General features: G+C 39.5%; 1 protein-coding gene across 1 annotated transcript in view; it reads left to right on the forward strand.

The window, feature by feature from the left end:
- The window catches only part of PDE3A (phosphodiesterase 3A, cGMP-inhibited), a 46,847-nt gene extending 33,848 nt beyond the window's left edge, over positions 1-12,999 (forward strand). Inside the window, exons 12-15 of the mRNA XM_010284019.1 lie at positions 1,040-1,243; positions 4,638-4,793; positions 8,694-8,934; positions 12,485-12,999. Coding sequence (XP_010282321.1) covers positions 1,040-1,243; positions 4,638-4,793; positions 8,694-8,934; positions 12,485-12,732 — 849 coding nt within the window. The 3' untranslated portion in view covers positions 12,733-12,999. The remainder of the gene's footprint in view (positions 1-1,039; positions 1,244-4,637; positions 4,794-8,693; positions 8,935-12,484) is intronic.
- The last annotated feature ends 214 nt before the right edge of the window (positions 13,000-13,213 follow it).

The following is a 13,213-nucleotide window of genomic DNA, read 5'->3' on the forward strand; positions in this document are numbered from 1 at the left end:
TTCTTCTTTTTCACAACAAGCAGAATCAGCTTCCAGTAACGATAAAGTGCTGCTGTATTAAAAATCTGCCCTCAGGAGTTGGGCCTAAGTAACGGAATATATCTATCTCAAATGTTTACTGTGCAGTTAGGCAAGATAGGCAGTAAAGCTGCATTGCTTCAGCAACCTGTGCTCTGGAGTAAAGAATATATTCCAAAATTTAGGATAGGATTGAATTTTTTCATCTCTAGATGCAATTGAATGCAATTGAATTTATCTCTAAAATGCAACTGAAATGGAAAGCCACTGGAACATATATGTATATATTTGTGTAAAAAGTTACAAAACTTGCATCTATTTTACATAGAAGCTTTTCTTTCCATAAACCAAATTGTCAAAAGACTGAATGCTTGTGGAGAGATTTCCTGCATGGTTATTGTCCCCTAAGGTCCATTTTATAGATCGCTCTTTAGTTGCTGAATAGAATTGCCATCACTATGAGAGTTACGCATCCTGTTTTGGTAAAGATTTAACCAATTTTGGATTTTAGCATTGAGGAATCTGTCAGGCTGTGTGTGTCAGGTTGCAAACTGGAATTTCACTTGTTTCTGTGTTTGGAATCAGTCCAACATGGACAGAATTGCCAGGTACGAACACCAAAGACAATAATCCCTCTTAAATGAGGTTAGGTTTGAGAAACAGGGAAGCACAAACCTATATTGTATTAGTCATTAATTTGTGGATTGAAACAGAATAATCTAATGTCATATGATGCATTTCAGTCAGGAACTGAAGACCCTTGAGCATGAAAGACCCAGTTTTTTCAAATCAATTTTCCAATAAATCTTCACCATCACAACAGTTCAGGTGTCTGCTATTAGGCCTGCCAAAATCACATCTCCAGACCTCGAGAAGTTATTTAAAAAAAAAAAAAAAAAAAAAATCAACCAAACCCAAACCTCCCTCATGCATCATCCCCATGTCATTCTCATTTCTGCACGGCAATGTCCCTTTTGCCAAGGGGTTTGTCAGCTTTCAGCTGCCCACATTTCTTTCACAGGCGGTGCTGTACAACGACCGCTCTGTCCTGGAGAACCACCACGCTGCTGCTGCCTGGAACCTTTTCATGTCGAGGCCAGAGTATAACTTCCTGGTCAACCTCGACCACGTGGAGTTCAAACATTTCCGCTTCCTCGTCATTGAGGCAATTTTGGCTACTGACCTGAAGAAACACTTTGATTTTGTTGCCAAATTCAACACCAAGGTAAGAAGATTGGTTCGGGTTTCTGGTGGATGGATAGAAAAGATTGTGGGGCTTGGTAGCATCGCAGTGAAAAGGCTAGAAAGGCTGTTGTGTTGCTCGCTTTTCTGAACGTCCTTTTGGCTGCTGTAAAACATTCTACTAAATAGTGATCTGGCACTTCTGTTATTTTTTACTTATTTAGGTTTAGTGGCACAGCTTCTTTTATTACATATGTTTAGTTTTTTCAGAAAGTGGTTTAAGGCTAAGGATATTATGGACTATTTCAATGTAAATCCCACTTACATCCCACTTTTCAACATTGTTTTCTTGTTCCCTGGCCCTTTAGACTTATTAGCAAAGTGCTTGGGGGGGAAAAAAAATCAAGGGTCGTACCAATTTTCCATAATGGATAAATGCTTAATACGAATTTTTATTGGTTTAATCGTACTGTTACATTACCAAAGCACAGAAATCATAACAATTTTAAAATTCTAATTTCAAATGCAATGAAAGCATGATCTTTCTTTCCTACTTCATTTCAAATCGGTAAACCCCAGAGAAAGGTCACTAAAGATCTTTCCTGCATGCTCCCTTCTATGAGTACAAAATTGCAACTCTGGGAAACCGTTTTTAAAAATTATTGTACAGTTTCAACCTAACACATTGGAAGTTACTTTAAAAAACTCCATCATCCATCGAAGCTATTGGCATATTATCTAGATTATACCTGCCTTTGGAGATGGTACCACCTTCCTGTTCCTTGTGAAAAACACACCAAGCTCAGTGTGTTTCTCATCCATGACTAGGACCTCTTAGTTGTTTAAGATGTTTTGATAAACATGATAAAATGTTTTCTTGTGGTATTGCTTAGGGTGAACCTGTATCCTGAAATTGTGAAGCCTGCAGGTGTATGACTGGCTTTGTTTTCCATTTCCCTGCAACATGTCTCTCTCTGTTAGGCCTTAAGAGAAGCTGTAAAGAAAGGCCTTAAATTATGGTCCAGAGTAGACAGAGAACTGATTTGTAGACCCGTAACAGTCTGAACTTTTTCTGCACCCTTGATAGTCATGTCCCAAAATCTCCATTGATATCAGGGGGATTTCTTTAGGTCTTAATTTTAAACTCTGGGATCGTTTTCGCTGGCCTGATTTCCTCATAAAGTATTGAACAGTATTGGCAGATTCTCATCTGTCAGGGCTACAATGACAATAAAGCACGGGTAGCTTAGACCATCTGAATACATCCTTTGAATTTGACAGTTTAGACCAAAACCTTCACTTCAGTGAACATAAGTAAGGAATGAAAAAAGACAGGCTAAACCAGTGATTCCTGTGGCTTTGTCACAGGGATTAACTGTCTTAACTGTGGAAGAGGACAAGCTTAACCAAAGTACTAGGCATAAATAGTGGATATCGAAAGCTAAATTTGTCTTAAATCCATCGGGCTGGACAACCGCAGGTATAACCACTGTTGTAACCAAGCAAGGTGATACTTGAGACACTGCAGATAAATAGGAGAGTGGTCTGATGTATCACGTCCTGCTAGCTTGCTATAGATTTGTAAGGAAATCTGTTAACCTCCTTGTCTCTCCTTATTGCTTGAATAGTCAAATGGTCATGGAATAAAAAGTGGAGGAGAAGGTGATATATGAAGACATGTTAACCAGTGCTTGTTTCTGAGCCTGGCTTTCCCAGAGTAATCACTGCCTTAAAAAGAGATTTTTTATGTTTGGTTGGCAAAAACATTTTTGTACCAGAGTGGTCTCAGAGAGCAGACCTGACATGGTTGTATATGGGTGGAGGTGCTGTAACTGATAAAATTAGCTCTTAATGATCACATTATTGATCAGGTTGCTGAACGGTAGTTTAGTACATTGAGGCTACAGTCAGAGAGACCCTTTTGTGCAGAAGTCAGTGTAAACTCATGTAATGTAAGCATCCTCCCACCAGAACACTTGCATTCTGGAAAGTACCAATAAGAAATAATGAAAGAAGCTCACTGTCCGACACTTTGATGACATCAATGCATTGGAGCACTTACTGCTCTCTGCCATTAGTTCTGTTGGATCATGTATGCCAGAAGCAAAGCGCTCACCATGTGGGCCCACTGCTGTATGGGGCAAGGGACCTGCTGACGGAGGACATGGAAGTTTCTAGTCATAGCATAACAACTTTCTATCCATTTTCAACTATTGCAAGCTTGACAATTAAAGCTGTGTTTCAAGGAGGGATTTGAATTTCAAAAACTAAGTGGACAGTAGAAGACAGCCCCTCCCACACTAGGAGATACTCTAGGAGAAAAGGCTGAAATGGGAAAATGGGACTAATGGCAGGTAAGGTTGGTATCGCTGATCATTTGGAGATGTAAAAGGCCGAAGTTCTCAGTGCTTTCACAGCCTCACTCTTTCTGGATAAGACCTGGCTTCAGGAATCCCAGGCCCCTGAGATGTGAGACGAAGTCTGAAGTGGTGAAGACATCCTCAGTGAATGGCATCAGGTTATGGAGCAATTAAACAAACTGGACACACACGAGTCCATGGTACCTGATGGGATGTAGCCATGTGTATAAATACCTGATGGGGAGAGTAAAGCAGATGCAGCCAGACTCTTCTGAGTGGTATCTGGTGACAGGACAAAAGACAGTGGGCACAAGCTGAAATAGAGGAGTCTTCATTTAAAAATAAGAAAGGATGTGTTTACTGTGATGGAGTTGTACATTGGAAGAGGTTGCCTGGAGAGGTTGTGGAGTTTTCCTCCTTGGAGATACGCAACACCGAACTGGACATGATCCTGAGCAGCCTGCTGTAGCTGGCCCTGCCTTGTGCAGGGGGGTTGGTCTAGATGATCTCCAAAGGTGTCTTCTAACCTTAGCCTTTCTGTAATTTTTTAAGGTGATGCTTTTATTTTAGAGCAGTTGATAGTATATATCCCTTTTTATTGTGGGTGGCAAGGGAAAAAGAGAGAAAAGGAAAAAGAAAGCGAACACTTTCAGATATACTTGGATCAAATAGGGAAATAAGCTTGTTACATGTATCTTCACGCTGCAATTAAATCAGCATGGCACTTGATGGTAATTTATCTTTGTATACCAATTAAGTAGTAACTTCTTGGAAATGTCATGGAAAGATTGCATTTGTTTGTTTTCCTACCAAATGCTTTCAAACAGGCACAGCATTTGCTAAATATTAGTTTCTCATAATTTATCTCAATGTTCCTTGGTTTTCACTTATTTTTTTTTTTTACATATTGCTTTACAGCTGATTGTAAATTCCAATCTTGGGTTAGTTCACCTGCTTACACTTGTGATTTTGTAAATAGCTAAATATACTGTAAGATATCCCAGGACAGAACTTCTTCTGTGGATGCATCCTTTTACCCAGGATTACTGCCATGGTTTTCCTTTTTCTGTCTACTAGGTGAATGATGATGTTGGAATTGACTGGACTAATGAGAACGACCGCTTGCTGGTTTGCCAAATGTGCATCAAACTGGCCGATATAAATGGGCCTGCAAAATGCAAAGATTTGCATCTGCAGTGGACAGAAGGCATTGTCAATGAGTTTTATGAACAGGTAAATAAATGCATGTCCAAAGTGGTATCTGCTGGTTGCATGTCTTATGTTAAACAGTCCTGCAGCATGCTAGTGCTGGTGATGAGTGAAAATCACAGATAATAGAGGTGAAGGGGATGGCTAGAGTTACACTAGTCCATCCTTTTGCTGGTTTAGTGAAAGTCCCTTTGTCACTGAAGCTTCTGATGTGTCCTCAAAGATCTCTGATGATGGGGTTTCTACAGGCTTAACTGTTCCAGTCTGGAACTGTCCTTACAGTGGATATGGCAGACAAATTTTCCTTTCCTCTTTTTTTTCTGTTGGCAGTCATCTCCTTTTCTGTCTTCTTTAGTGCAAACTACCTTTTCATCCTTCCTTCTATGTCTTTTCAAGACATCAGCAGGTTCTCATTGCTTTTCTCTGCAGTCACTTCAGGTGGCTCACACTTTTACTGACATGTGGTCTCCAAAACTGGACACAACATCCTTGTTGAGATGATCTAAACAGAGCAGAGGAATTATTTTAGCTTCGCTGCGGGCCATGTCTCTGTTCACACACACAGAACCTTTACGTACTGAGCAGGACTGTAACATTGACTTTCAGTTTATCACAGACTAACCATATCTGTGCCCTACACGTTGATCCTGACTCATATTTCATGTTTTAAGAGAACACTTTCAGCTTTCAGAAGGTTTGTCAGTACAACTGCACTAATTACGCAAGGCTCAACTGATGGTGGCATGAGGAAGGAGGACAGCCACAGATTGATTTACAAAGACCTGGGAACAGAGCCAGGCACTGGTCCTCTCCTGCCAGGTGTAAGGGAGCCCTTAATTGAACCTTTTCTCATTATAACCTATTTACCCCTGCTGAGTGCAAGGAACAGGGCTGTTCCCACACTATTCCTCTGTTTCCCCGAGTGGGAATATATTTTGAATGTGCTGGTTAGACTAAATTCCACATCCTGTCTTTTTGAGTGGAAGCAAGCAGGTTAAATCACTGAACCAGACACCCCAACAGACTTCTTGGGGAGCCTGTGCAGCAACCTGAAATCACAGAGTAATCCCTTTTAAAGCCTTTTCATCTTCCCTTAAATTTACTGTACTTACAGTTTGAAGAAAAAAAAAAACAAACAGGGTTTCCTGCTGCTGCTGCCTTCTGCAGTATGGAAAGAAATGGGAAAAGGGATAAAATCCAGATGTTGACCTGAAACTTCTTCATTTATTTCAGATCTCCTGAGAAAAAGAAAGAACATATATATATATATATATGTTGCATATATAGTTGGTTCCATTTTTCTTTTCTTTTTTTTAAAGAAAGTGAGTCCCATAACTACAGTGGTTAACCTTCATCTCCCAAATTGTCTTTTAGGAAATGCTTTTCTTCATATTTGTCTGTTTTCATTACAACTTTCCCAACAAATTGTACTTCACTTAATTCTGGTGATGATCATAGCTTATGTGGGTGACTACTGCATGCAGACAAAACCTGTTAATCGGATATAGGATGACTCTCCTTTGATCCAGCATAACTAATGTCAGAGGGCAGTAAGTGCTCTAACACATTAATATTGTCAAATTCCTGGATAGTGAGCTTTGAATCAAGCTTGGGAGGAGCACATGTGGGACAACACTGTGTTATCTGTTCCACAGTAGGAATCTGGGTTGTTTTCCATCAGTCAGAAAGGTGTGCTACTGTTTTCATGCTCTTGGAAGCTTCACCAAAGGACTGTTGGAGATTATGTTTCTTACAATCCTGTAACTAAAAAAAAAAAAAAACCCCAAGCAAAAAAACCCCAAACATTTGAGATTTATCATCTCTGCAAAATTTGATTCAGAATAACACATATGTTATCTTTGTTAATAGCATTCCTTTTGGCATGGGTATTGTGGGCAAATGTGTTTGAACTCTTGGCTTGCAAATTCCAAGAGGTCACATAGTAAGATATGAAGATGTTTTGGTTTTATTTTAATAGAAGATGTGTGTTCACTGTATTGAGGAATCAGTATGCCCCAGTGGCTTTCCTGGTTTGGTTTTTTTTGTATGGCAAGAGTTGCCATGCTGCCAGGATGCTGATGGGATTGAAAACAGGGAACATTTTCTTCCTAGGAGTTACTTTTGGCATTAAAGAGGATAACCTAGATTCTCAATTTATTTAACCTAGGTTAAAATCTGATTTTCATTAATGTACTGTGCTATGAGAGATGTAGCAAACCATCTTCGCCATGCTTTTGATCATCCTTTTTTTTCTGAGAAGGGAAAAGTCTTCATGTTCTCATTTCTAAAAAGGATAATTTTATGGGAAGTTTAAATTTCCCTAGAATTGTTATTAAAAATCATATATATGTACATTCCACCTATGCTGTGAAAATAATGAAATATCTTTCTTAAATTTCCTTTAATAAACACCAATTCCTTTGAAGAATTTAACTCCCATATAAATAAAAACTCCTTATTAAAAACATGTTGCATAGAAACATTAAAAATGCTGTATCATATTGTTACAGTATGTTTCCTGTTTTTCTCCACATGCTCAGCATACTTGTTTGAAGACAGATTAGACATATTAAAAAGAATCAAAAAATGCCCTGCAAGGTATTTCACATAATAAATCACGTTTTAACGGAACATGAAAACAGAACTTGTATACATTTCAATAGTCAGCTTTCTAGTAGGAAGTCTCAGATGAGTACTGTAAAGAAGAGTGAGGTGCCACCTCTACTTAATGTACTTGCTATTTCAAGAATGGATGGCATGTTTCAGTGTTTTGTTAACACTAATATTTTGCATTTAATGATTGGACATAACATTTTGGGGTAGGTTGTTATAAAAGTTACTAAACAAAACAAAAGGAAATGAGACATTTGTTGTACATGCTTCAAAATTTAACTCTTATTCTTTGACCTTCACAGTTATCAACAGGGTGTTGACCAGATATGTTGTCCTTGACTTTTGGAAAATTTAGATTACAAGGAGATGAATTTGGGCAATCTGTAGCATAATGGAAACTGAAAATGTCTCTCCAAATTCTAATCTATATTCTCAAATATAGATCTCTGTATGGTATTAAAACAGTAATTTGTATATCAAGCTTCATTAGGGGGATTAGATTTTTTTCTCGGGGAGGTGGCATCCACTACTGAGCTGAAAATTCATTGATATCACCAGAAGCTTTGCTGTGATAGCTGTGAGTGAATATCTCAGACTTGGTTCTGCAGGAAAGTTTTAACCTTCTTTCACATCATAAGAGGAGGGAAAAAAAAGTCTTCCTATACCTCCCCTCTACTCTCTCTCCCCCAAAAAAGCTAGCAAAAAGCTTTATGGGAAAAATTTACTGCTTCTGAGTAACCACTGCTTTCATAGGGTTCATTCTAATAGTCTCAGGAAACAAATACTTATGACCCAAAGCCAAGAGGACCTCTCTCTGTTATGGGTTGTAAGGACAAAATTAATAAGAAAACTAGTTCAGTGAGATAACCCTTGCGTATAGAGGTTCAATCTTGTTCCCTGCAAACAAGTGGCTGACTACAAGGTTCTTGTGAGCTAACACTCACAAAATCAGAAGAGATTTTTTGAAAATAATGTGAAGAAAGAAAATAATAATTTTCAAATTTTCACACTCACAGTGTAAAGTACAGGACAAGGGCGGTGGGCATCATTTTGCACAGTCATCAACTAACATCCTTGTTAAATTCACACTGTCGTCAGCAGGTCCTCTTACAAGAAAAGAGCTGTAACTTCGATTAACCATTTGACGTGATGGCACTGTAGTAATGTCATGCTGGCATGCTATGAAAGTGGCTGTGGGCTGAATTATTTTTCTTTCATCATTTTTAATTGGTTTGATGTGCATTACTGCTTTTCGTGACACGGTTTTGTTGCATTTACTTCAGAGAAATTACCGCTATTTTTCATCTCCAGGGTGATGAAGAGGCTAGCCTGGGCTTGCCAATCAGTCCTTTCATGGATCGCTCTGCTCCTCAGCTGGCACACCTCCAGGAATCTTTCATCACTCACATTGTGGGACCACTATGTAACTCCTATGACTCAGCAGGTCTGATGCCAGGAAAATGGATAGAAGATAGTGATGAATCAGGAGACACTGATGAGCAGGAAGAGGAAGAAACAGCAGAAATGGAAACTTGTGAAAATGCTGAATCCAGTAAGTTGTTCACACTTACATTTTTCAACAGAGCAAGTTCTCTATTGTGACCAAAAAATAAGCAGCCATATTGTAAAAGCATAGAGTCTGTGAGCTGGTCAGGTTCAGTATGGGCCTCTCCAGAGTTATAGTGATTCAGTGCCGTCCTTGGTGAAGCTGGCATGTAGCCAGTTATGTTGGTAATGGAGGCGCTCCATGGTTTCAGGACTGATACGCATTGCTGTTCATACCTACTGCTCATGTCTACCTTCAACTGAGGTTTCTGGTGGTGAATCACCCATGTCTGCATGAGGGATTTTTAGACTATTTCAGCACTGATGTTAGTAGACTGCAGCAATTTCAGTTGAAGGAGAGATGGCTGGGAGAAGATTTTTTGAGGAAAGCACTCCTCATTTTCATGAGTTAGCATGATGTACAGGAATAATAGAATGAGGCTCTGAGATACTGATGCACTGAAGGAGTTTTGGATGTATTTTAATGCAAATCTCTTCAAGGTAATGTGTGGAGAAGAGTGGGGAGAGAATCAGCACTGAGCATTGCTGTTTTGCGTGCTGGGAGCTGCAGTCACTTGGCCCTTCTGGCTAATCGGTAACTAAAGCTGATAGTCTCCTGCCTCTCCTCCAGAAGGGCAACAGTGCCGACATTTGTCATACTGAGAGGAAAATTTTGTACCTTGAAAGGAGATCTCAGGAACTCATTGGAAGTGATTTGTGAGAAGAGGCTGCAACTGTAGACCTGTTTCTTTTACCAGTTTAAACCTGCATGTATTACCTTTTCCCCTCTTTTGTGTTCCTCCTCCCTCTGAATTTCCTACTTCTGTTCTTTGATTTCCCTCCTCTGGGTCAGCTTTCTCTCCCTCTCCTATAGCTAGTCCTTCTAGAAAGCACTAGCCTTAACTGCACTACTGAAATACTGGTACATAGCTTTATCTCTTAACGGCCTCGCTTTTTCTGTTCTTTTACACACACTTTCATGCCCTACTGAGTATCATCCCTATTTTCTGTTGGGGAAGCTGAGAAGCAGAAAAATTTGATGATTGCAATAAGTGACATAAGGACGTGGAACTAATATCTACATCTCATGATGTGCAGAACTGACCTTTTTTCTCTAGTAAGATCCAGGCGTACACAGTTTGTATTTAAGAAATCGTTGCGGTTGTTCACACACACACTTGCATGTATTTTAAGTTTAGCAGGTTCACATGCACAAAAAATGTTGTTGAGGACAGCAAACATTAAGTAATATGGCACACATAGGTTTATTTTAGCACCTTATGATCAATGAGCTCTGTAATAGCAGGCAGAGCCTCATGTTTCTGTGGCAGATTGGCATTTATGGAATTGCCTACCGGGGAAAGTGTATGTGATTGGTATCCAACATAGACTCCAAAGCCTGAAACTGATATTGCTGTATGAAAAAGAAAGATGAAGGATGTTCTCGTTTATCCATTGGAGTGTCTAATCTTACTTTGAAATCCTTAGTTTCCTTTCACTTCATTTCTATATTCACTCACCTTCTGTCTCGCCGCTGGTCAAGTCTAACAATGTTGCTCTCAGGTTCAAAGCACAAACCATTATTAACCCTTGTCACATTGAAAACAGACCATTTTTTAGTTGTCTTCTATTTTCTTTTTCACATTCTTCTCCATGACAGTACTTTACTATTCAACCTGGTGCTTTTAGGCTCTTTATCTTTTTCAAAACATTAAAAATTAATGTATCACAAGTTTTGAAATATCCAAACAAATTCTTTCTAATTTCTTCTTGCCAAATGTGGGGTGCTCATCTTCTCAATCATACCAACGTGTTGCAAACTGTTTTCTTCCAGTTCCCTAAATTCTCTGTGACTGTGTGGGTCTGAATCAGAAATCTATGGCATCTTTTGTGTCAATACAGGGGTCTTACAGGTCATTACAAATTTATACCTATGATCAACACAATTTTAGATGTTCTAAACTTTCTCAATGAAACAAAAGGCTGAGATGTCAGATGCATAGGTATTAAGAGTTGTGTAGATGTTGGTGAAGATCTTTTTTGTGATGGAAATGTTTTTTAGGCAGGTGGAAATATAATTGTGGCAGAAAACACTTCACCTAGGTCCTGATAATTCACTAAAGCAGTTGAGATAAATCTAAGAGTTGTAAAACCTTAAGATAGTTTAAAATCATTTTTGTTATTATACAGGAGCATGTAATTCCCACGAAGTGCTAATGCAAATACAAGAATTAAACAGGCTTGATCTTTAGTGATTTGGACAAATTTTAACTCCACAGCAAGTGCTTGCTGGTGTCTGCAGAGAGCAGCAAGATGCGGGGTCACCCAGGAAACCCAGGAGAGAATGTCCTGCCGCGGCATTGGCAGGGTAGGGGCTTCTTATTAGGGCTAAACCTGAAGGTTTCCTACTGGGAACCAAGGGCTTTCTAATGAAGGATTGAGTTGGATTTGGTCTGCGCTCAGTGAAAAGCTCTTTGTTTCCAGTTCAAAAGCTTCAAGGGCTAAACGTTTTGGATCCTGACACAGACATACTTTAGGCAACCTGCAAATACTAATCCACACAAATTTATTTGGTACAAGACATTCCTCTACGTCACCTTCTTTAAAAAAGAAATCAGCAATTGTCTTTGGAGGAGTTATTATTTCAGTTCTGTGACTGCCATTGCCAGTGTTAATGAGCAGGGAAAATTTTGAAGCTTTGTACTGTTAAGGAGTTGACAATCTGTGTTGGACAGGCTATATTGACACAGAAAAAAACACACTTCAGATAGCAAAACACTTGTAGAGCAGCTGTGTCAGGAGCCATGAGAACTACCAGTGGCAAAAACATTTCATAGGTTAACAGCAGGGGACTGATGCTTCAAAACCAAAGGCAAGCGAACTCCCTGATAGTATTTGGCTATATGACTATATACTTTTTCAGTGGTCAGACTCTGCTGCCAAAGCAATGTTGTGCAAAGGCTTTAAGGTCATCTCCAGTGCTATCGTGGAGTGGTAAATCTCTGACGTTGAGAAGGGAACAGAGGAATGGGTTGCTTCCTTTGATTACTAATCCTTGCTTATTCATTATCCTTCTACAGCTCAGATAAGAGATAAAATGTGGAGAAAACAAAATCAGGACTTTTTTTCTAGGGCAATCAGCAGAGATCCATTGGCAGCAGGGGAGCACAGAATTTAATGTGTGTGTGTTATGGAGTAGGTTGATCAGAGTCTTGAAGTTCTTGTTATGAAAAAAGGATCAGAAACAGCTCAGCAACGTTTTATGCACAGTCATTCAAGTGCTGGATGTCTCTGTGAGTTGCATAGCCAGGGGCAGCATGCAGCCTATGATAGGATGAAGCTGGGACTGAACTGTGGAGGACACAATTTTGATTTCCCAGAGCTCTGGAGAGGCATAGCTTTCTGAATTTTAAGACTGTTTGAGTTTGTGGTTTAAAAAATCTGCCGGTGCAGTTCCTATATGTCATAGTACACCCTGTCTGCTTCCTACAACTTCAGTCCCTTTTCCTTCTTCTCTGACAGAAAACAGCACATTAATGTCACACGGTATTTTACAGGAAAGAAGACATTTAAGAGGAGGAAAATCTACTGTCAGATCACTCAGCACCTGCTTCAGAACCATAAAATGTGGAAGAAAGTAATTGAGGACGAGGAGAGGTTAGCCGGGACAGAGAAGCCAGGCGCAGAGCAATCCACGCTGCACCAATCTTCAGAACAAATCCAGGCCATCAGGGAAGAGGAGGAGGAGAAAGGGAAGCCCAAGAGGGATGAAGAGGAGAACACAACTGCAGAACCGAACCAATGACAATATTTACAGCAGTATTTTAAGACAGATTGACTCGTGCACAGACTCTTTCTCAAGCCAGCACAGCATTTAGACACAACACTGTAGAAGTATGGGATAATGCGCCTACAGCTGTTTAATTTGTTTCTCTTTCCTTTTTATGGTGAGGTACATTGTTTAAACTCCTATGCTCAAGGAAGCTTTCACACTGCGACACCGGCTTTTACAGACTTTCTTTAAAGAGATTTGGGGGTGGGTGGAATTATATAAATATATATATAGCCAGGGTTATTGGCTGTGCACTTCAGCAAAATACATTTAATGATATATTATGGTCACTGTGATATTTACAGAGGAAAGTTATCTAAGGAAATGCTGCTTCTAAAGCACATTTGCAATTAACAGTAAGGTACCGGTTAAGTAGCTTTCGCTCTTAATGATGAGGGATAAAAGTTCCAAAGCTTTACGTGAATGCTGATGTATCCTGCCAACGTATATGTGT

This window comes from Phaethon lepturus, unplaced genomic scaffold, assembly GCF_000687285.1.
Source record: "Phaethon lepturus isolate BGI_N335 unplaced genomic scaffold, ASM68728v1 scaffold8873, whole genome shotgun sequence".
NCBI classification, from domain to species: domain Eukaryota; kingdom Metazoa; phylum Chordata; class Aves; order Phaethontiformes; family Phaethontidae; genus Phaethon; species Phaethon lepturus.